The 23,608-nt window shown below is 41.2% G+C and overlaps 1 protein-coding gene across 2 annotated transcripts in view; it reads right to left on the bottom strand.

Annotated features, from left to right (window-relative positions):
* The window catches only part of LOC127697237 (cation channel sperm-associated auxiliary subunit epsilon-like), a 94,842-nt gene that overhangs the window by 49,612 nt on the left and 21,622 nt on the right, over positions 1-23,608 (bottom strand). For both annotated transcript variants that reach the window (XM_052200231.1, XM_052200230.1), the window contains 5 exons: positions 23,080-23,104; positions 17,897-17,974; positions 7,076-7,182; positions 4,268-4,760; positions 740-1,217 (listed from right to left, as the gene is read on the bottom strand). In XM_052200231.1, coding sequence (XP_052056191.1) covers positions 740-1,217; positions 4,268-4,760; positions 7,076-7,182; positions 17,897-17,974; positions 23,080-23,104 — 1,181 coding nt within the window. The remainder of the gene's footprint in view (positions 1-739; positions 1,218-4,267; positions 4,761-7,075; positions 7,183-17,896; positions 17,975-23,079; positions 23,105-23,608) is intronic.

The raw sequence follows: 23,608 nt of genomic DNA, 5'->3' as shown, positions 1-23,608 counted from the left end.
GGATCATGGTCTAATGAAGTGGAAACTTGAGGATTCTTTGGAGAGTCAATTGTGAAGATTGATTTTTTGCTGGAGTAAACACCTTAGGGAGTATTTTCCTGAAATGGACACTGGCAAAAGACTAAGGCAGACTCATGAAGGAACTTTTAGCTGAAGCAGACACTGGGTTTGAGTCTTCTCTGATCTTCACTCTGATGAGAGAGGCACAGTTGAGAAATTCTCCTGCCATTCCTCCTGGCCCCTCCTGCTGACTTGAGTCGAGGCCGAGGCCTGGCTGTGTCTGCTAGGTCGTGTCACCACTGTTGCTAACCCGACTCAACTAAACTGGACTGCTGGTGTATCTCTGAAGTGTTTGTGAGTGGATCGAACTCTGTAGCCTGATGACCTGTGAAATGAACTGCTGATTTCCAGTCAACACAGGGGAGTTGCTTCAAAGAACCATTTCAAAACCGGTCCACTTCCCCCATATCCTTTCTTTCCCACTACCTCTGGTGGGTGGTGGGTTATAAGAAATGTTAATGTGTTTAAGAAACATCATTTTGAAAATGGTGATCGAAAAAGTTTTTGAAAAAATTAAAGATACAGTTTAATACTGACCAAATGTAGAATCTATAAAACTTTAGGTGCTAGATATATCGCAAAAGCCATCAAAAGTACCACATATTGGAACATTTACAATCCCCATATAACTAATATAATGAGACCCAGAATACTTTTAGCAAGATTGAGAATACCCTACCTGTAAGAACGTTGTGGACTTTGCTGCCCTGTGATATCAATGACAAATTGGTCTCTCCTGAAATTGTTTCTATAGTTCCAGCTTCAGTGAAATTATTGTAGCTATAGTAAATGTGGTGTTCATCCCACATGACAATATCAGGCATGGCTGAGGAAAGAAAGCGGAAATCTAACTGGCTCCCCACGGGCACCTGTAGTTCAAAGTCCTGGAGTGTGTACAAATCATGTATTCCATTATATATCACTAGGCGAATGTTCCTGGTGTCAGCGCAGACAGAGCAGTGGGACAGCAGAAGAGCAGCCTCCTGTGGGTGCCACGAATACTCAATAGTCAATATTTCCAGGGTGTCGGTGAGGGGAAGCTTCAGAATTTTTTTTAGCTCTGAAGTAGTTATTAGTGCCTCAAATCTAAATGTAGAATATCCACAGTAAAATGTAGTTTTTGACCAAGCTATTACAATGGTTTTTCCTTCTGAAAACTGGAAAAGAAAAACAAATTAAAAAATCCTCAGTGATAGAGAGGCAGTCTATCAATTTCTGTCTATTTTTACTACATTGAAAGTGGAGAATAGAGAATGGGAGGATAACTCTATAGCCAAACAAATCCTGGCTTCCACCCCAACTACCTAAAGTAATAAGAAGTAAAGGGATTAATTACGAATTTTCTTTTAGTGTATTTCAGAGTAATACTTTATGCACTGAATTCCATTAAATAAAAACACATATTACATATATGAAAAGAAATCTATGAATTTTTTCTGATATTTCTACAGTAGAAAGAATAAGCATTATTTCCCTTAAAACTTTAAAGATATCAGTCTTTCCTTGCTTATTTATTTATCCCTCTTTCTAGGCATAGTGGTGTACACCAATAATCTCAGAAGTTAGGAAGCTGAAGATTAGGAGTTTGAGGCCAGCCTGGCCTATATAGTGAGACCTTGTCTCAAAAACAAACAAACCATCAAACCCAAATATTCCATAGATCAACAAGATAACAACAATAAAAGTCTTTTAATTTTTGTCATTTTACATGACTATGATTTTTATAAAATAGGGTTAATTAAAGTGTAATATTGACATGACAATGTGTTATGAGATTTATAGCATATTTAGATGTCGAATGATACAAAGCATTGTGGTATAAGTAGAAAGGCATAGTCAAGTCCTACTGGAGTGTGCATTAATTATTTAAAATTAAACCCCAGGAGCTTAAAGGTGATTAGTCTAAATTCAAGTACAGTTGTAGATTGCCTCTGGATATTCGTATTTTGATGCTAATTCTGCTTTCTCAACAGGAGATACCCAGAGGAGGAATAGATCACATCCTCAGGTGACTTCAGTTAAACCTCCTCATTGTAACTGGTCAAATAAAGGCTAGAGCCTGTGACTGGGCAGAGGGGGGAAAAGGTGGGGATGAGAGTTTTAGAGAGGATGAAAGAGGAAAGAGGGGGATAGATGAAGGGACAGAGGAGAGAGAGGATTGACAGAGGAAGAAAGATAGAAGGAAGATGGAGCAGAAACAGGTGACCTGGAAGAACCACAAGTAACAGATCTCATAGCTGGGGAATAGAATAGTGTAGTAATATATCTGTCCAATCTAGGTGTACAGTTTATAAATATTATAACTGAGTTCTGTTTTATTTACATGGGCTCATTGAGGTTAGAGATTTACCACAGCATATAGCTGCCTTTCTTAGTCAGGGTTTCTATTCCTGCACAAACATCATGAGCAAGAATCAAGTTGGGGAGGAAAAGGGTTTATTCAGCTTACACTTCTGCATTGCTGTTCATCACAAAAGGAAGTCAGGACTGGAACTCAAGGAGATTGGGAAGCAGGAGCTGATGCAGAGGCCATGGAGAGATGTTCCTTACTGGCTTGCTTCTCCTGGCTTTCTCAGCCTGCTCTCTTATAGAACCCAAGAGCACCAGCCCAAAGGTGGCACCACCCACAAGGGGCCCTCCCCACTTGATCACTAATTGAGAAAATGCCCCACAGCTGGGTCTCATGGAGGCACTTCCCCAACTGAAGCTCCCTGCAATTCCTAGATCAGGGCTAAAAATTTCAACAACACATTAGGAGGTTTTTGAAAGTCATTATTTTATGCAAAAAGTTAATTCCACATTCCTCCTTTAACACCTGATATCTGAACTCGACCATCAGAGGTTCTGTTTATTTTTTTTTAATGTTGATTCTTTTCTTTTCTTTTCTTTTCTTTTCTTTTCTTTTCTTTTCTTTTCTTTTCTTTTCTTTTCTTTCTTCCTTCCTTCCTTCCTTCCTTCCTTCCTTCCTTCCGGTTTTTTCTTTTTGAGACAGTGTTTCTCTGTGTAGCCCTAGCCGTCCTGGAATTCACCCTGTAGACCAGACTGGCCTTGACCTCAGAAATCAGCCTACCCCTGCCTTCCAAATGCTGGGATTAAAGGCTCAAGCCACCGCTGCCCTGTCAGCGGGCAATTCTGATGATAGCTAACATGCTGGGATTTGCATCTTCTTTGGGCCAGTCCTTTGGAACAGCCCTTTTTTATTTATTTATTTATTTATTTATTTATTTATTTTCCTCTCGGAATTTCTCTATAGCAATGTTTGGATACAAGGTTAGGGTCTGAGTGGTGTTTGTGATCCTTGATGCTTGTCTTCTTGAAGGAACCAGTTTGGTCAAGACATAAGTTGAACGGAGGCTTATGTCCCAAAGTGTAGCTGGTGAAGCCAAGCAGAGTGGAGTGCTTGTGGGCTCCATGCTGTGGCGTTATAAAATGTTTTATGAGTCTTTATGAGATGGCTATTAGAACATCCAGGCTCTTTAGGATCTAAGAAGAGAATATTGCAAGAAAACTCTGTCTCATCTTTGCTACCATCAGCAGGAGCAACCTCACCCCCAAGTGGCCAGGATTCAAGGCAACTACCACTGTCACCCATTATTGAGCTGTATACTGGTCATCTTGGCTATCACATACAATCTAACATTCAACTTGAGACACTTGTTTTTGCTATAGCATATTTCCTTAGGATTCAGTCCTACAATGTAGTTAAAAACATTTACATTTCTGTGCAATATTTTTAATGTTTTGTAAGAAGAATGTTGTGGTGTGTATTATTTATATTGTTGTAATGATTTGATTAATTCTGAAAGCACACTAGGAATAGGGAAGAGGTTATGGGGGAGCTTTCTCAAGTCATTTCAAAGTGTGACTGCATTGCTTGCTCTGCATGAGGCCATACAGGATCAATTTTATACTTTGTCACTGGGGATGCATCTTTACTGCTAAGTGACCTCAGAAAACTTGAAACCAAAGGATACAGCTATTTACATATTTAGATAAATAACTGTGCCTACAGTACCATCTGAGCTTGAACAGGCTGAATCTTGTCTGATCATAAAAGCTAAGAGGGTTAGTACTTGTCTGGGAGTAAGAAAAACCATGCAAAATGCTACATAATCGATCATTGATATATTCCTGAACAAATTGTATAGTATTATATCTAATTATATGTTAGTAATGTACATGCTCACATATACCATCTTTCACTAACCTTATATAAATATCTAATCTGACACCATCTTCTTTTTGAAAAGCCAAGAATTCCAGTTGAAGCAATGCCACTGCTTTCGTTCAGTCTTGTAAACTCATTGTCTGTTTTTAGGTAAACAGTAGTTCCTGCTAGGATCAGAATTCCATTTTCATATAAGATCACATCCCTCAGATCGTGCCTTTCATCATCAGTCAGAATACCTGGAGGCGCTCTTATTGTGGTCCAGGTTCGAAAGGAATCATTTGTTTGGAAGGTCTCCTGATCAGTGGCCAAGAGAGCAAATGTAGAGATACAGGTGTGCCAGCTAATCAGCAACGGGCTCCCAGCTGGCAGGGCGAGAGGCAGGTACTCAGCAGGATCGGACATGATTGGCATGGGAAATGCCAGCAGGAAGTAGAGATTTGAAACGAGGCAGTCCTGGAAAGCCACTCTGTTACCTCTTAACACTTTGGCTAAATCATCTGTAGACATTGGCATATGAATGACCCAGGTTCTAGGGAGAATACAAATGAGAAAGAGAAGAAACAGGAGCTGGCACCCTGGTCTTTCTGTACTGCTGAGGGAAATCTGAATGGTACAGTGATTTTACAACCATGCAATCTATCCATTCCTCAAAACATCAAATGTGGAGGGTACTGTGTGACTCCAATCGCACTCCTTGATATATACCGAGGAGAAACAAAACGTGAACATCTGCATACAGATGCCCCCAGCAGCATTGTCCTTAACAGAGTTGAAGAAGAAAATAACCAACATGCTTATCAACTTTAGAATAATTAAACAATATGCCGAGCTTCTGTAACAGTGGCGGCATGTGTGAACATGCTGAATTCACAAAGTATCAATGTACAGACTGAATTAGTTTAAACTACAGTTTAAAAGGGTGGGATTATGTGCCATGTAAGTTATCTTGAACAAAGCTTGTTAAAAAACAGGAAAGGAGTGCCATCAGTACCAGGGAGCAAGGAGACTCCACAGTCTTCTGTGCACAGCCCGCCAGGAGAGAGAGAGAGAGACCTCCCAGCAGCGCTTTCGCTTCTGAGCTCAGAGGTGAGATCTCCACCTTCTCTCTGGAGGGGAACAGCTAGGAGCACACAGGGCCTAAGATCAGTGGAGCAGCTGGGACGGAAGTCTTCCCACTGCCATTTGTACCAGTGACCCTGGGAAACTCCACAGGCTTCTGTGCATACCCCGCCAGGAGAGAGAGATCTACCAGCAGTGCTTTCACTTCCGAGCTCTGAGGAGTAAGGACTTACTCCTTTGTGGGCTTACAGGCCCACAGGAGGAACAAACTCCAGCCAGAGACAACAATACCAACTAGCACCAGAGATAACCAGATGGCAAAAGGCAAGCACAAGAACCCTACTAACAGAACCAAGGCCTCATGGCAACATCAGAACCCAGTTCTCCCACCACAGCAAGTCCCGGATACCCCAACATACCGGAAAAGCAAGAGTTGGATTTAAAATCGTACTCATGATGCTGATAGAGGGCTTCAAGAAAGACTTAAATAGCTCCCTTAAAGAAATACAGGAGAACATCAGTCAACAGGTAAAAGCACTTAAAGAGGAAGCACAAAAATCCCTTAAAGAAATACAGGAGATCATGGGTCAACAGGCAGAAGCCCTTAAAGAAGAAACAAAAATCCCTTATAGAATTACAGGAAAGCACAATCAAGTGAAGGAACTGAACAAAATCATCCAGAATCTAAAAGTGGAAGTAGAAACAATAAAGAAATCACAAAGTAAGACATCTCTGGAGATAGAAAACCTTGGAAGGTATTCAAGAGTCATAGATGCAAACAACAACAGAATACAAGAGGTAGAAGAAAGAACCTCAGGTGCTCAAGATACCATAAAAAACATTAACTCAACAGTCAAAGAAAATGCAAAATGTATAAAGCTGGTAACCCAAAACATCCAGGAACTCCAGGACACAATGAGAAGAACAAACTTAAGGATTATAGGTATAGATGAGAGCAAAGATTTCCAACTTAAAGGACCAGTGAATAGCTTCAACGAAATTGCAGAAAACTTCCCTAACCTAGAGAAAGAGTTGCCTATGAACATACAAGAAGCCTTCAGAACTCCAAACAGATTGGACCAGACCAGAAAGTCCTCCCATCACATAATAATCAAAACACCAAATTCACTAAAAAAAGAAAGAATATTAAAAGTAGTAAGGGGAAAAGGGCAAGTAACTTATAAAGGCAGACCTGTCAGAATCACAAACAGACTTCTCACCAGAGATGATGAAAGCTAGAAGATCCTGGGCAGACCTCATACAGACCCTAAGAGATCACAAATGCCAGCCCAGGCTACTATACCCAGTAAAAGTCTCAATCATCATAGATGGAGAAACCAAGATATTCCATGATAAAACCAAATTTACACAATATCTGTCGACAAATCCAGCCCTACAAAGGATAATAGATGGAAAATGCCATCACAAGGAGGGAAACTACACCCTAGAAAAAGCAAGAAAGCAATCTTCCAACAAACCCAAAAGAAGATACCCACACAAACAAATAAATAACATCAAAATTAACAGGGAGCAACAATCACCATTCCTTAATATCTCTTAATAACAATGGATTCAACTCCCCACTATAAAGACATAGACTAACAAAAATATTTCTCATGTAAATATTCAATTTTATTAGAAAATTGATGTAATTCCCCTATTGAAGAAGGTTTTTATTCTGTGTCATAAAAAAATTCTTTCCTTGGAAATCACATGTTAGGTACATTTCATAAAAGTCTTTTAATTTTTAAAAATTAAAAATGAGTTAAAAAAATAATTAAATACCCTTCTGAAGTTAAGGGACCTGGGTGGTACACGAGCCTCTTCTCAGTTGTGAATATGGAAGGACGCTGTCCCAGGGTGTTCATCTGCTTGGTCAATACCATGGAACTCTGAAAAAAAATAAATAAATAAAGTTCCTCTTCTGTTATTTTCATAGCCAAAGGTATTTGGAAGTACTTTCATGTATTTAATGCTGTATTAAATTTGTTCTTTTAGTTAAGACACTGTTTATGCTTACATATTAAACATACTTTCATTATTTATGTTTGCTTTTTTTAACCATCTAGCTTCCTCCCCATGTCAATGTTATGAACTATAAATGTCACAGAACACGGGTATAGTTCAGTGGTAGGGCACTTGCTCCAGGCTATAAAGAAATATAAGATATAATAAAGGATCCAACATACTGAAAACATTATTACACTATCAGAATCTTATGTGAATGACAACCATGGAGATCCTGAAATACAGAAACCTAAGTTTTTAAATGTTTATTTTATATTTGTATTGCAGATAGGAGGTGTACATTGCCATGGTAAACACGTGAAGGATGCAGGACAATGTGAGGAAGTCAATTTTCTCCTCCTTTCACCTAGGTCACAGGGATTGAACCCAGGTAATTCAGGCTTGCAACCGAAAAATGTCACTTGCTGACCAAGCCTAATGGCCCCATAATTAAAAAAAAAAAAGTATGTCTGTTGGCATCTGAAATACTGGGGTGGTCCCCATCTGAAGCCCTTCATCTCCCCCACAAACACCGAAGGTCCGTAGAATTTGACCTTGAATACTTCTCAAGTATGTTCTTTTGGCTTCCATGGGCACTTGTACAAAGATGGCATACACTCACATATATAGATAAAGAAAGAAAAGATGAGAAATTGATGCTGCAGTCAATAAAAGGGTAAAAACCTTTCATCAAAGTTAAAAGCTTTTGTGCACCAAAGGACACCATCAACAAGGTAAAAAGACAGTCCACGTATGAAAGAAAATATTTACAAATCATATCCAGTATATTATCAATATTCAGACTGTATAGATGTTGTGGATTTTAATGCTAACATTATGGGTTCCCATGTTTTATGGGAATTTAAGCTTCTGCAGGTCAGACACTGTGGGTCCCTGACCCCAGTTGGCTCTAATTAGTAAATAAAATTGCTGATGGCCAATGCCTGAGCAGGGAGACAGACACTGGACTTTGAGGTTTCCTGGCAAGGAACTCAGGGAGGAAGAGCATCGCCATTGCCAGGGAAGGAGAAAGTCTCAGACTGAGAAGTGTAGGACGGAGAGACAGTGACACTGCCAACATGTAAGAGTTGGGGATTGTGGCCCCAGAGTGCTGCAGGCCTGGGTCCACAGCAGCCAGGGCAAAATATAGTTTTTAATAAGTAATAATTTGGGAATATGGGAGGGGAGAGTGTGTTAGCTGCAGGGAAGTTTGGATTGTGCTGTTTAAGACATATTAAAATAAAGGGCTATGTGTATGTCTCTCATTCATGAATCCACAACATTTGTGTGGTGGGGAGAATGGCATGCACAGCCACCAGAGAAATTTAGAGAGGATTAACCAACTATTGCAGCACATAGCTCTTAAAGCTTAAGAATTCAGAAAGACTGTGATCACAAATGAACAAAGACTTGAACAAACAGTTTTTTCCCAAAGATTATTTAAATGGTCAATAGGGACCTGAAGACATGGACAGTAGTATCATTGTTCATTAGAGAAATGCAAATCTGAACTACAGTGATTCTAGGAAATGTGATTCCAGGAAAGGTGGGCACACTTTGAATCCACATTCAGGAGACAAAGTTAAGTGGATCTGTGAGTTGGAGGCCAGCTGGATCTACAGCAGCCGGGCAGTGGTGGCGCTCGCCTTTAATTCTAGCACTTGGGAGGCAGAGGCAGGTGGATTTCTGAATTTGAGGCCAGCTGGGTCTACACAGTGGGTTCCAGGACAACAAGGACTATAAAGAGAATCCCTCTCTTGAAAAACAAAAACAAAAACAAAGCAGCAGCAGCAGCAGCAGCAACAACAACCAGGCAAATGGCACAGTGAGATTCCTCTGTCATCAACGATGATGGCTATTTAAAGAAGAAAAACAACAGCATGGACTCCACAAAACCTAGAAAGTGGAACTGAGGCTTTGGAAGAATTGCATCCTTTCTGCATTGTTGGTAGGAATATAAGACAGGGCAAGTGCTATGGGAAACACTGCAGGGTTCTAAAAAAATTAAAGCAGAATTACCAGCATAGTTCACAATAGCCCGTAAGTAGAAACAAGACAACTGTCACTGAGAGACAAACAAAATGTGGCATGTGGTACAACAGAGTATATCTTAGCTTTAAAGGAGTGTGGGAAAGAAAAGACAATGCATGAAAATCCTATGGCAACTGAAGAAAGTCACAAAACACAAACCTTGTTCAAATCAAATTACACTGCCACACATAATCTACAAGCCTTGGAAAGCTAACAGAAGAAATCAAGTTCCTTGGGAAACCTACTCTTGGATGTCTAGCTTCAGAAATGGAAGAAAATAAATCCGTTTTCCTTTGTTCTAAAGCCACTTAATATAAGGTGTTTTGTTAAGACAGCCCAAGCAGACTGAAATAAATATATATTTGAAATTAAATTAATGAATAACAGATAGTGAAATGTTAACTTCATTTTTGTTGTTTTGAAAATAGTCCAAATACACAGGTGCTTTGGCTGCATGTGTGCCTGTATGACATGTGCAATCCTGGTCCCCACAGAGGCTACAAGAAGTCACTGCCCTAGAAACTATAGTTAGTTATAAGTTGCACATGGGTGCTGGAGAAAAAACCCAGGCCCTCTGGAAAAGCAACCAGTACTCTTAAATGCTGAGCTATCTATCTCTCTAGCTCAAGGCTGATTTCTTACTGTTAAGATGCAAATAGAAAGCCTACAGGATCGAATGATTTATGTGATAATAGACTAATAAACTGGAGAATATGAACTCAAGTTTAGCTTAACATACTACTGATATGTTGTGGGTTGCCCCAGTGCTGTTTTTAATTCTGCTTCCTCAAGAGGGACTGCCCCACGAGGAGTGGATCATGTACTCAGGTGATCTCATGTGAATCCTCCACCCATTCTAACTGGTCAAATAAAGGCTGGAGCCTGTGACTGGGCAGTGGAAGGGAAAGGTGGGGTGGAGAGTAGAGGAAGGGAGGGGAAGGACTGAAGAAGAAGAGGAGGAAGGAAGATGGAGCAGAACCACATGGCCTGGAAAAGCTGCAAGTAGAAAGGGGTCTCATAGCTGGGGTAGTGTAGTTAGTGGTACATCTGCCCAATCTAGGCGTGCAGCTTATAAGTATAATAATTGAGTTGTGTTTTTTTTTTTACATGGGCTTATTGGGGCTGCAGATTTACTGCAACACAGATGTATAGAAAAATTTGTACATACATGTGGGCATATGCGTATGGATTAGTATAGTGACATCTGTTTGTTCTAACAGCTGAGATGGGACACCACTCCTGTCTTAGTCAGAGTTCTATTTCTATGAAGAGACAGGAAAATCTTATAAAAGAAAGTATTTAGTTGGGGATGGCTTACATTCAGTCTATTATCATCATGGTGGGGAGCATGGCGGCACAAGGTATTGGAGAAGGTGCATAGAGTTCTACATCTAGATTCATAGGCAGTAGAAAGGAGAGTGACACAGGAGCTAGCTTGGACTTTTAAAACCTCAATCCCACCCCTCCAGCGACACACTTCCTCCAGCAAAGTCAAACCTACTCCAGCAAGGCCCCATCACATAATCATGTGTCACCCTCCAGGACTAAGTATTCAAATAGATGAGCCTATGGGAGCCATTCTTATTCAGACCACCACATTCCACTCTCTGGTTCAGTTAGGCTCATAATCACATCATAACACAAAATGCATCTAGTCCAATTTCAAAAGTCTCCAGGATCCTTCCTAGTCTCAACATTGTTTAAAAGTCCAAAATTCAAAGTCTTTTTTTAGACTCATGGCAATCTCTAAATAGTAAGTGCTATAAAAAATCAAAATAAAAAAGCAGATCACATAATTCCAACAAAAAAATGGCACAGAACATAAATTACCATTCTAGATGTGGGGAAATGGAGCGTAGTGAGGAAATACTGGACAAAACAAGAATAAAAAACAGCTGGGCAAACTCCAAACCCTCCACCTCCATGTCTGAAGTCAAGGAGCTCTTAAGAACTCTAACTCCATCCAGCTTTGTTGAGTGAAACACACTTCTTTCTTGGGCTGGTTCCACTTCCTGTCTGCAGCAGCTGTCCTTGGCTGCATACCCCCGGCATCTCCAACATCTTGGTGTCTCTAACACAAGCCACGCTTCACCTTCCCAGCTTCATGCAAGGGACGCGCTAGGCCTCCATACAGGGACACCGCTGACACATGTCTGGCCCTAGCAGCTCTCCTTAGCTATGGAGGGAGATTCTAAAAACCATTTCTTATACCTTGACTCTAAATCAAGAGCCACACGACTGAGCTGCCAAGCTCTGCTTCTGGCTAGGGCTAGAACATGGCTTCTACATTCAACCATGTCTGTATCAGCTTTCTTGTTGCTGACGGTTTCTTTCAATTTTCTTTAATTCCTTTTCAAAGTTGGAAGCTCAGCTGGGTGGTGTCTTGCCTAAGGTCACTGCTCCCTTTACTCCACTCATCATCACACTTTCCTGTAAACTTTCTGCCCCCTGACCACTGGATTTAAGTGCACTTGCACTTCCTGGTGCTCCTTCCTTTCTCAAACAACACATTTTATACTTTTCCTTGAGTAGCTTGTTCTCTGCACTGTAGATCTGCATACGAGTGACCACTAATAGCCACATGACTGGAGTTAATGCTAGACAGTCTTGAAATCTCCTCTGCCAACACTGCTAATTTAAAACTCTTCCATTTAGCCTCAGGCAGAATTTTCAGAGAGGCATCCACAATCTTCACCAAAATACCACAAGAGTGATCTCTGGGCCACTTACTAATATTGGTCTCCTCTGAAATCTCTCGAGCTAGGCCATCACAACCTACATAGGTCTCAGCACCCCTGGCTTCTACATGCCTAATGATTGTGGCTTGTTAATCCCACCTTAAAACATTCAGATACACATTCAAACGATTGCAAGGGTTAAAATCAGACCAAGGCAAACCAATGTTGGGAACATGTCAAAAGGGATACATAAATCTAATTAAAGGGTTACAGCAGATGGCAGCATCATGTTCTAACCCAACACATGTGACAAGTACATAAACCTACACTGATGTAAACAAAGCAGTGAGCAAATAAGTAGGTCAGAGTAACACATAAGTCTTCCACACAAAAAAGGTATAAAATATTAAATTATGTAAATTGCTTTAAGAATGTTAGTGTAGGCTGGAGAGAGGGCTCAGTGGGCAAGAGCACTGATGACTTTTCTAGAGGATCTAGATTCAATTCCCAGGACCCACATGGTAGCTCACAACTGTCTATAACTCCAGTTCCAGGGCGTCTGACACCATCACACAGACACACGTGCCAGCAAAACACATTAAAGAAAAAAAGTAAGTGGAGGGTGAACCGACTCAGTGGATAAAGCAACTTGCCACCAAACCTGATGACCTGAGTTTAATCCCTGGGACACAGGTGTTAAGAGGAAAATTGTCCTCTGGTCTCCATATGTGTGCTGTGACAAGCATTGCGTGCACACACCTTGTTAGGTTACATTGGTAGGACAGACCCTCAGCATGACCTGATGGCAACAGCTGTGGTCCTTTGTGGTATTTCTCTTTGAGACATCTAACTCCAGACTCATTACTAGAAAAAAATTCTCAATTTATTGACATTCTGCAAAATACCTGACTGGGAATCTTCAAAATTGTCAAGGTCACAGAAAACTTATAGAAACTTACAACTAAGACAAAACTGGGCAAGCAAACATAAACTACTACACGAATGGGATTTCAGAGCAGAAGGAGGAGGTATTGGAGAAAACTGAGGAAAGGCCTATATAGGCCTTAGTTAATAACAATATATCAATATGTCATAGCTTGTGACAAATATTCAAGTATAAGATAATAATAGGAGGAACTATCTTTGCAATAATTATGTAAATGTAAAATGATTTTAAAATTAAAACTTTAACAAATTAATGGAAGGTAAGAAAATATAAGCCTTGTAGTTTAACTCTTTCCAAACCTTCACATAAAGTGCCTGTATTTCAAGGACAGAGAAATAGTTGGATATTTTCTTATTTCCATTTTTCTTGTTAACCAAGAAACAAAAACATACTATACTAGTTTTCTATTTTAATATGGATACCATGCTAAATTAGAACACAACTATGAATACAATTTTTAAATAACAGGAAGCTCTAAATGTGAAATAGGAGCTTTGTTATACAACCAAATAAAAAGATAACTTGGCCAATGAATGGGCTTCGGCTGGATAAGGAAGAGTTAGTGACCAATGACCTGGGGCAAGTCAAAATACACCTCTGATGTCTCTTCCTCCACAACATTCAGCCGGCTGGCAACCTCCAACTCTTCCGATGGGCTACCTCCTGCCTTTGTTCCTGGGAACAATAAGGCACCTCACCTTGACTATCAACACCGCCCCAAGACGGTTTCACCAGACACCCAACAGAGACCCCGCCAGGCTGAAGGCAGGCGACCTGCTGAGACCTGGAGCCAAAGAAGACTCACAGCCCTGCCTTTGATGTGACCGGCTTCTGGGAGGGGTGGCGGATTCCCCCAAGACTATATAACATGTCATTAAAAATATTAAAGTTACTCTTGACCGGATTACACCGCCTTGATTCACATCTCTCTTGCCTTAACCTCAAAATTCTCTTAACAGGCAACCCACCCAGTTCACATGTAGCCACAGGCGGTCTACATATTGGCGCCCAACGTGGGGCTAATACGGCATGGAATATACAGCAGAGGTCTAATCCTGCGCTTCTTGGTGTAGCTCTGGCGAGTTCAAAGATAGATTTCCTTGGCTCGGCAGCAGCTGTGTTGCCCCACAGAGTGTCTGTCCCGGATGAATCGGGGCCTGGGGCGGGCCCCTCCTTCCGTTTCCCGACACGGGTCTGTCTTGAATATTAGTTTTGGACTTGCATCCCTTCACCCAATGATTTCCTTTTCTACACTTAGGGCATGTTCTTGGTGAACAACCTGATTGTCCGTTTACAGTAGCCCTGTTATCAGGGCAATCACTTTTTAAATGACCCAGACTGTCACATTTAAAACACCTTCTATTTCCTCATCTCTGCGAAAGAATTCACTGAATGGTGGTTCCCTGTAGCGCTGTAGCCATTGCTAAACCCTGATTATACGAGGGACCAATCTCAGAACAAAGACGAATATAACTGGCTAAGTCTGTCTTCCCCCTATGAGGTCTAATCGCCTCCCGGCAGGCCGCATTCTCGTAGGCTAGTTGGGTAACCAGCGGATTTTCTGCCTGAGAATTTTTGAAAATTCTATTAGCTGTTTTTAGCAATCTATCCACGAAATCTTGAAAAAGTTCATCGGGAGCTTGTTTGACACCTGTTAGAGTCTCACTAGGATCTCTCTTTGATGGTAAAAGATTCCAAGCACGGTGGGCAGCCACCGCAATCTGCGCATACACTGTGATGGGAAACCCCATCTGGTTAGTATTCCTTTCATATACACCTTCTCTAAGTAACATATCAGTATTCTATTCTGGATAGCCTGCCTGAGTATTAGTGGTGGCAGTTCTTTTGCTAGCCTCACGCCATTCAGAACTCCAAAGCAAGAAATCTCTCCCCCACCCCCCGACAACGTGGCCTTACACAGTGTTCTCCAATCCTGTGGAGTTAAATTCGACTCTATCACAGTATCCAATAACGCCTGTGTAAAAGGAGCTGTCGGGCCGTACTGGGCTACAGCTAGCTTTAATTCTTTTATCACTTTAAATTCCAAAGTCTGATATTGTCTAATCACATTGCCCTGGTCTTCAATCTCAAGGACTGGAAAAGCTAAGATTTCTGACGTATCCTGCCCCTCTCTGCGAGCCTGGCTTATAACTCTTTCTAATGGTGACTGGCGGGTCTCAGAATTATTGTTCTCTCTAGTATTAGACACCCTTTTTAGCTCCTGTAATTCATTAGTCAATTTCTGCAATTTAATTTCAAACTCTAACTTTTGTAACTGCATGCCTTTCTGGACCTCGTCTCCTGCCATCAAGGTCATAGGCGGAGCAGATGGCGCGATAGGGGGCCATTCTTCTCCATGAGATTCAGTTGTTCTATTCTTGTAATGAGCTGTCTTTTTTACAATTGGCTCATCAGCACTGTCCCTGCGTTTATGTGACTTAGGGTGTGGAGGGTCCTCCCTTGTAGGGGTCCTCTCTGGCAGGCTTTCTTCTTGAGATTCCTCAATTTCCTGAATAATATCTAATTCTTCCAAACCTCCTTCATCTATAATATCCTTTATAAGTGTCTAGAGGCAGAGAGTAATATTATCTGCCTTGGCTGTCTTTAGCGAATTACCAATTCTTACCCAAATTCTCTCGTTTAACGTTCGTTTTTCTTGGAACCAAGGACAGCAAGAATATATCTGGTCCAAGAATACGTGTTTGCATTGATACGTGCTCGGGACTCATTTTTGCCTCCCTGCATTCGGGAGAAGCCTCTAAAAATGTAATTGATCATTGTTTACAAGACTTTAATACCATGGGATTACCCAAAGTCATTAAGACAGACAATGGACCAGCCTACACTGGTAAGAACTTTATCTCTTTTTGCAAGGAATTTAATATAAAACTTAAAACTTGAATTCCTTATAATCCAATGGGGCAAGGAATCGTAGAGCGTGCTCACCGCACCCTTAAAAACTGGCTTCTTAAAACTAAGAAGGGGAATCTATATCCTCCTAGGTCCCCTAAATCACATCTTGCCTTTGTTTTATTTGTTTTAAATTTTCTCCAAACGGATGCTAAAGGTCAGTCTGCAGCAGACCGACACTGGCACCCAGCTACTTCCAATTCCTACGCCATGGTTAAGTGGCGGGACCCTTTAAATAATACATGGAATGGCCCGGACCCCGTTTTAATCTGGGGGAGGGGGTCCGTCTACATTTTCTCTCAGGAAGAAGACGGTGCGCGTTGGCTACCAGAGAGATTGGTAAGACAGGTAAACATCCCCTAAACTGTTGGTAAGTATAATTAATACAAAAGGCCTTTTCCAAGCTATTTCCCACTTACTTGGGAAAGTAAAGTTCCTTTGTGTTCTTGCAAATTAAGTTGCAAGCCAGGCTTCTGGCCTGAGGACACTGAATTTCAATTAAACTAAACGTTTTGGGCTTTCTGATACTGACCATACAGGTTTTTCTCTTAATCTCCTTTTATATTTCAAGCAGATAACACTCAGAAGATAAACTCCTTCAGCAATGGCTCCCAGGTTGAGGATGGGTGGTTATTATAGCCAGCCAGCACTTATCAGCAGAGCATTCACTCTGCCAGTGGATCCCTCAGAAAGGAGGCTGCATAGTATTCGGAACTATGCATGTTTGTTAATATAACAAACATGGGCATCAGTTGAGGTGCGAGGTGAGACACTGCAGGGGAAAAGGAAAAAAAAAAATCCTGTCTCCGAATTTCCCTAAAAAGCACGCCCAGCTACATGGGGGTTGACATTGAAAGACTGTCCTTGAATTAAAAAGGCAGTCTATTCCCCCCCTGCCCCTCCGAAAAAGATGTCCTTAACGTTTAAGGGGGTTGGGCCTCTGCTTTCCCTCATTGGTTAAAAGCCCGTCATCCATTGGATGAACTTACTTGTATCCACTGAGTTGTTAAGAATAAATAATTAAGGGGGAATTGTCTCTTCCTCCACAACATTCAGCCGGCTGGCAACCCCCAACTCTTCCGATGGGCTACCTCCGGCCTTTGTTCCTGAGAACAATAAGGCACCTCACCTTGACTATCAACACCGCCCCAAGACGGTTTCACCAGACACCCAACAGAGACCCCGCCAGGCTGAAGGCAGGCGACCCGCTGAGACCTGGAGCCAAAGAAGACTCACAGCCCTGCCTTTGATGTGACCGGCTTCTGGGAGGGGTGGCGGATTCCCCCAAGACTATATAACATGTCATTAAAAATATTAAAGTTACTCTTGACCGGATTAAACCGCCTTGACTCACATCTCTCTCGCCTTAACCTCAAAATTCTCTTAACAGGCAACCCAGTTCACATGTAGCCGCAGGCGGTCTACACTCTGAAGCCTGGCAACCAAAGTTAAACATCTGGAATCCAAATAAAGGTGTAAGGAACCAACTCCACAAAGCTGTCTCCTGGCCACTACCCACATGTTATGTTCTGGCATACCTCCATCCCCAACACACACACACACACACACACACACACCTACATCAGAGTGTTCCTGACTAGTCACTAAGATAGCAACAGGCTCATGAGAGCAACTGTCTATACTAATATTCCTTGGTATGTTTTACATTGAAACAGAATGCAAAATTCAACTCTTCAAAGCAGTAAATTTGTAAGGAATATAAGAAAGGGCTGACATATTTACTATGTTATGCCTTAGCTATGTTTCTGAGGCATGACTTCAATGGAGATACTCACAGGACACCTTTAAAGCACACAAAGGGTCTATCTCTTGACCAATGATCAGAATAATGCTCAATGGAGAGGCATATATTGCAGAGATCGAGGGCAGTTCAAAATACCTATGATGACTAAATGAAACATAACGGTGTTTTACACTGGCCTCAGGAAACTTAAAACACTATCAATTGAACTCGGTCCTCAGAACAAGACTGGGGACCCATGTGATCAAATGAATGATGATATTGGTGCTTACCAGTGACGGTTTCTTTGCGGTCCTTGTCAGCTCTTCCACGCTGGCACTTTCTGGATCGATCACCCAGATGGTGACAATCTATAAAACAAAATATAAGAGGCACAGATTGAGCTCTACGGGTTACAAAAAAAGAGAGAGAGAGAAAACTAACTTGGGAGGGGGTGGGGTAGAGGGTAAATCTTGGAGTAGTCAAAGGATGAATAAGATTGCGTACAAACAAAATACCTTGTATATATATTTATACAAAATACATGTATATATAATTATCAAGGGCTGGAGAGATGGCTCAGCAGATAAGAGCACCGGCAGCTCTTCCAAACGTCCTGAGTTCAAATCCCAGCCCCCATATGGTAACTCACACACATCTGTCATAGGATCCAGTGCCTCTTCTGATGACTGAAGACAGCTACATTGTACTCACATATCAAAAATAAAGAAATCTTTGAAAAAAAGGGGGGGCTGGAGAGATGGCTCAGTAGTTCTTCCAGAGGTCCTGAGTTCAGTTCCCAGCAACCACATGGTGGCTCACAACCATCTGTAATGGGATCTGACACCCTCTTATGATGTATCTGAAGACAGTTACAGAGTACTAGTGTGTGTGTGTGCTGTATATATATACAAATCTTTAAAAAAAAAAAAAGGACACACATAAATGTTTGGGCTGAAGAGATGGCTCAGTGGTTAAGAGTACTGACTGCTCTTCTGAAGGTCCTGAGTTCAAATCCCTGCAACCACAACCACATGGTGACTCACAACCATACGTAACGAGATCTGATGCTCTCTTCTGGAGTGTCTGAAGACAGCTACAGTGTACTTACACTTAATAATAAATAAATCTTAAGAAAAAAATCAAAGAATTAAAAATACCTGAATAAAATGTATTCACATTTCCCCCAGTTTTATACAAATTTCCTTTTTTGTTTGTGGCAAAACCACTCAAAATATTAACTCAAGTTTTTGTTATTGGTACTGGCGCAATGACTAAGTGGTTAAGAGTACTGGATGTACAGAGGGACTTGGGTTCAATTCCCAGCACCTACATGGTGGCTCACAACTGTCTCTAACTGCAGTTTCAAAGGATCCAGTGTCCTCTGCTGCCTCTACAGGAAGCAGGCATGGAAATGGTACATGGAGATTCATAGAGGTAAAATATGCATACTCATAAAATAAAATTAAAAAACGTTTTTATTATTTTCTATTTTAAAACATCAAAAGAGTGTTTGTGGTTTTAATAACTGGAAAAGTATGAAGGTCCATGAAGGGTTAAAAAAGTCTATACCTTGAAGGGACTGATGGCGACCTTCTGTATCAATGATCATGCATATTTCTTTACATCTGTAAACAGACATGGCAGCCTTCCTATACACTTCAACATTGTGTTTTGAAAACAGAAAATGAAATCATTTTCTGTACGTCCTTTGTAACTTACCCTTAGTATCTGACTTCTAGGGCACTTCAATAGAAACATATACCATTGGAGGATTTTTGTTTTATTTTGTTTTCTTTATAGACATGGTGTGTGTTTTCTTTTTTTTCTTGAATAACTTATTTACACAGTCAAAAGCAAATTATATATTTTCAAATGTAATTTTTACAAGATATTACTTATTTTATGTATGAGTATACCATCACTATCATCAGACACCCAGAAGAGAGCATCAGATCCTATTACAGATGGTTGTGAGCCACCATGTGCTTGCTGCTGGCTCTTAACCACTAAACCATCTCTCTGGGCCCCAGCAAGTTATATGTAAAATAGGATGACAACAATAACAACAAAAAATTCCTCTTTCCCATCATTCATTTCCTACGAGTCTACAGGTATCTAACTAGTCATTGCCTCTGTTTCTGTAAATTCTGAAAACCTCTGTATAGAATCAGTAAAGATAACATCTTTCCTCCTTGTAATACAAACACATGCTTCGTAATGTTCTTTCAAAAAGCAGCCAATCTGGTCTAGTTTCTCAATGTCATGTCTTCCTGCCAGATGACAGGGTGAAGTCGACAGTGCTGACTGGGACACTTGATTCCAGGATCAAACGCAGATCACCAAGGTATGTGGCAACCCCCCCAACCCCACCCCCAAAACAACACACACACACACACACACACACACACACACACACACTGTGCCTTCTTGTTAGCTCTACATTCTAATTTTCCAAGCTACTGCACGGCAGTTTGTGTGGTAGATCTTCCACAGCAATGTGTGAGAACTCATTCCCTCTCTCCTCCCACCCTCACCCCTGTGCTATTCAGTTGGATAGAAATGGTAGTTTGGTGTGGCTTTGTTCCTTTTTTGTCTTATGAGAAAATATTAGGGTCTCTCCTCGTGTTCAAGGTCCACTGTCACTTCCGTGCATAACTTCCTCTGGGTTGTTGTTAAGATTCGAAAGATTTCCTTGTCCTTCTATATCTGCCTGGAGAACTTCAATATTTAGTTCAAAATACTTTGTAACTTTCATGTTGATTTCTTTCATGACCCATGAACACATGTACTTAAACTCTCTATCATATGGGGACTGGAGAGGTTGCTTAGTGGTTAAGAGCACCAACTGCTCTTCCAGAGAAGCTAGGTTTAAATCTACGCCAGGGGAATTTGGCACCCTCTTCTGGCCTCCTCAGGCACTGCATGTGCAAGGTGCACATTCATACCAGCAGGCAAAACACCCACATATGAAAAATAAGATGGAGCTGTTGGAATGGTATACATCCATAATCCCAGCATTCTAGAAGTGGAGGCAGGGGTATTGTAATTCCAAGGCCGGCCTGGGTTGCCTAGGGAGTGAGGAAAACAAAACAACAAAAATTAAGCCTGAAGATTTTCTAAGTAATTTCCAAGTTAAAGGTCTGGTGGTTATAGAATGCATGTCCTATTGCCTTAGTTCTCTATCGAAGTATATAGCCTGCTGAATGCTCTGTGTGTTTGAAATGGGTACGCAATATGATACAACGGTTATTATATTAAACTTATTCATTGCATTTAAATATTCGCTGAATCCTGGTGGTTATTTTAGCCACATCTGAACTACACTGAGGTGGTCTGACTTTCCGGAGCTGCTCTTAACTGTTATGGCTGTTTTGCTGTGGTGAGCTGAGCTGCAGGCTTCTCTTATTTGCTTTTTATCATGGTTCTTAAATATGGGAAGGAAGTCTTTCCTTCTAGAAAATCTTGGTAAAAGTTCCTAAGTACTGTGATGATGTTTTCTGTCTTTTATTTTGATGATATTCTGGGTGATGCTGACAGATCCCTGGGATATATAATATCGACATATCATAGCATAGTATTGGTTTATATATTCTAGACATTTATTTTAATTTTTATTTATTATTTTGCGTGTGTGTGTGTGTGTGTGTGTGTGCATGATATAGCCATATATCCAGTTGGTGGTTGTGTGCCATGGTGCTCATGTGGAGGTAAGAGGACAATTGTATGGAACTGCCTCTCTGCTTCCAGGCTCATGGAGGTTCTGGGGTTGGTTGCCAGGCATGTTCAGCCTCTACCTCTTGTTGTTATTTTATTTCAAATTTTCGAATATTTTAAAAGAACATGTCAATATAAGTTTTAGAACTGGGTCAGACTTCAGATTTTAAAATTATGCTAGATTTATAAACTGAATAAGCGACTTTATATCATCTTTTAAAGCAAGCTGTAATGATACAAAGTTGAGGGTGGGAACTTGTGCTGTGATACGGTGCACCCAGCACGCAGACTGAGAGATGATTGAGGTTAGGTATTCATAACCTGCAGGACGTCGTTAGCATCAGTTGCTTCTCAAAGGCTGGCAAGCACCCAGAAGAAACCAACTGTTGCAGGCCCCTTCCAAAACATTAGTAAACTTTCTTCCCAATTTCTTTGGTAAAGTTTGGGCTTGCCAAAGCACTGCTTTTTTTCATTATTATGTTTTCTTTCTTTCTTTCTTTCTTTCTTTTTTCTTTTTGGATACAGGGTTTCCCTGTATAGCCCTGGCTGTCCTGGAACTCACTCTGTAAACCAGGCAGGCCTCAAACTCAGAAATCCACCTGCCTCTGCCTGTCCAAGTGCTGGAATTAAAGGCATGCGCCGCCACCAACTGGATTCTTTTTTCTTTTACATGAACAAGTCCATGCTGCTAGGAAAATCTAGACTTTTTTTTTTTTAAGTCTTTTGAGACAGAGTGTCTCTTTGTAGCTGCGGCTGTCCCAGAACTTGTTCTGTAGACCAGACAAGTCTTGAACTCCAACTGCCTCGGGGTCCTGAGTGCTGGGATTAAAGGTGTGTGTCGTCACTGCCCAGAGTGGAAAATCTAGACTTAAAAAGTATTAGAGTTTCACAAATTATATATTTTGTGTAACTGTAATTAATGTCTCCTTTGTTTCTTGGTACAGAGTTTTAGACAGGGACTTGCAATGTTGCCCAAAACTGATTGTGCTATGTCCTAGGTAACATTCGACATCAGCAGCTGACTGAACTCCCTGCAAAGCCGAGGGTAACCTTGAACTCTGGACCTGGAGTGCTGAACTCTGCAGTGCTGACATGACAAGCTTGGACAAGCTCCCACACCCAACTTAGGTGGTGCTGGGGCTTGGTGCTTGACAGAAAAGTGCTCTATCAAATAAGCTACCTCTCCAGCCTAAAAACTTAATTTCAGGTGATACTTTTATACAAGATCTAACATCGTAACTCACACTGGCCTCACATTTATGATTGCTGGGCACCGTCCTTTTCCTTACTCAGAACACAAACCGTGGGCAGCCTCCATAAGGCTTCTGTATTAACTGGGTTACATTTATCAATGTGTACCTTGTAACAAAACTAAGAACATTCTCGATGATCATTTATGCAGCCTTGATAAGCGTATTGCATGCTCTAATGTATTTTATGAATAATCCGGGACCCCAACATCTGCTAGTAGTTTCAAAATCTCTTTAGTGTTTCAACAGAAGATGTCTGAGTTTCTGCTTCTGCTCTGTTGTTTGGGAAGACTGTTGGAGAGAAGCCCACCCTTTCATAGATATGGGATCGAGCCTCCCTGACTAGGCCTCTGGACAACCCAAAGGGTCTTCAAAAATGCTTAGAGCACTGACACTCTATGGGACATTTATGGCAAAAGCACTTTTGGGGGCTTCCTGGGAACCTAAAGAAGGAAGGCAGACCTTGGGGCAGCAACACTTGGGAGAGATGCAAAACCAACAAATGTTACCTGGCTTAAGTTGTGATAAACATCTCTGTGGAGAGAAAAAGGAAATACATTTCAATAAACATCATATGAAACATTAGTAGGAATACTTTGTCTTCAATATACACATTTCTTCTCTTTTTTTTTTTTCAAAAGAAAATCCATTGTTCATGTATTTACTTCTCATTAAGGTAAGTCAGGAGAGGTGCAGCCTCACATGGACTCTGTCCAATGGCCTTCGCAGGAAGGTTGCTTCACAATTTGGCACAAACTGTGCCTCTGCTTCTTTGGTCGGAGTTACTGTCCCTGGATCATTCTGGTTTTGTTCTGTTTGCCTCCGGGAGTCACTGCACTAAGTTTTGCTTTATACCCATAAGCACACCTCTTGGCTAAGTGCAGTTCAGTTTTATCTCAGGCATAAACATCTTCATCTTTATGAAGAGCCCCTAGAGGCCTTACCCCTAGCCAGGACAAATGACTTTGCACCACAGCCTCCCCGGTGTATTCGCCTTTCAGAAGTCTTGTTCCCAGCAGGCCTCCACGAGCCAAGATG

Source organism: Apodemus sylvaticus, chromosome 12, assembly GCF_947179515.1.
Source record: "Apodemus sylvaticus chromosome 12, mApoSyl1.1, whole genome shotgun sequence".
NCBI classification, from domain to species: domain Eukaryota; kingdom Metazoa; phylum Chordata; class Mammalia; order Rodentia; family Muridae; genus Apodemus; species Apodemus sylvaticus.
Note: the sequence above shows the minus strand (reverse complement) of the source record. Positions and strands in the feature narration are given on the sequence as shown.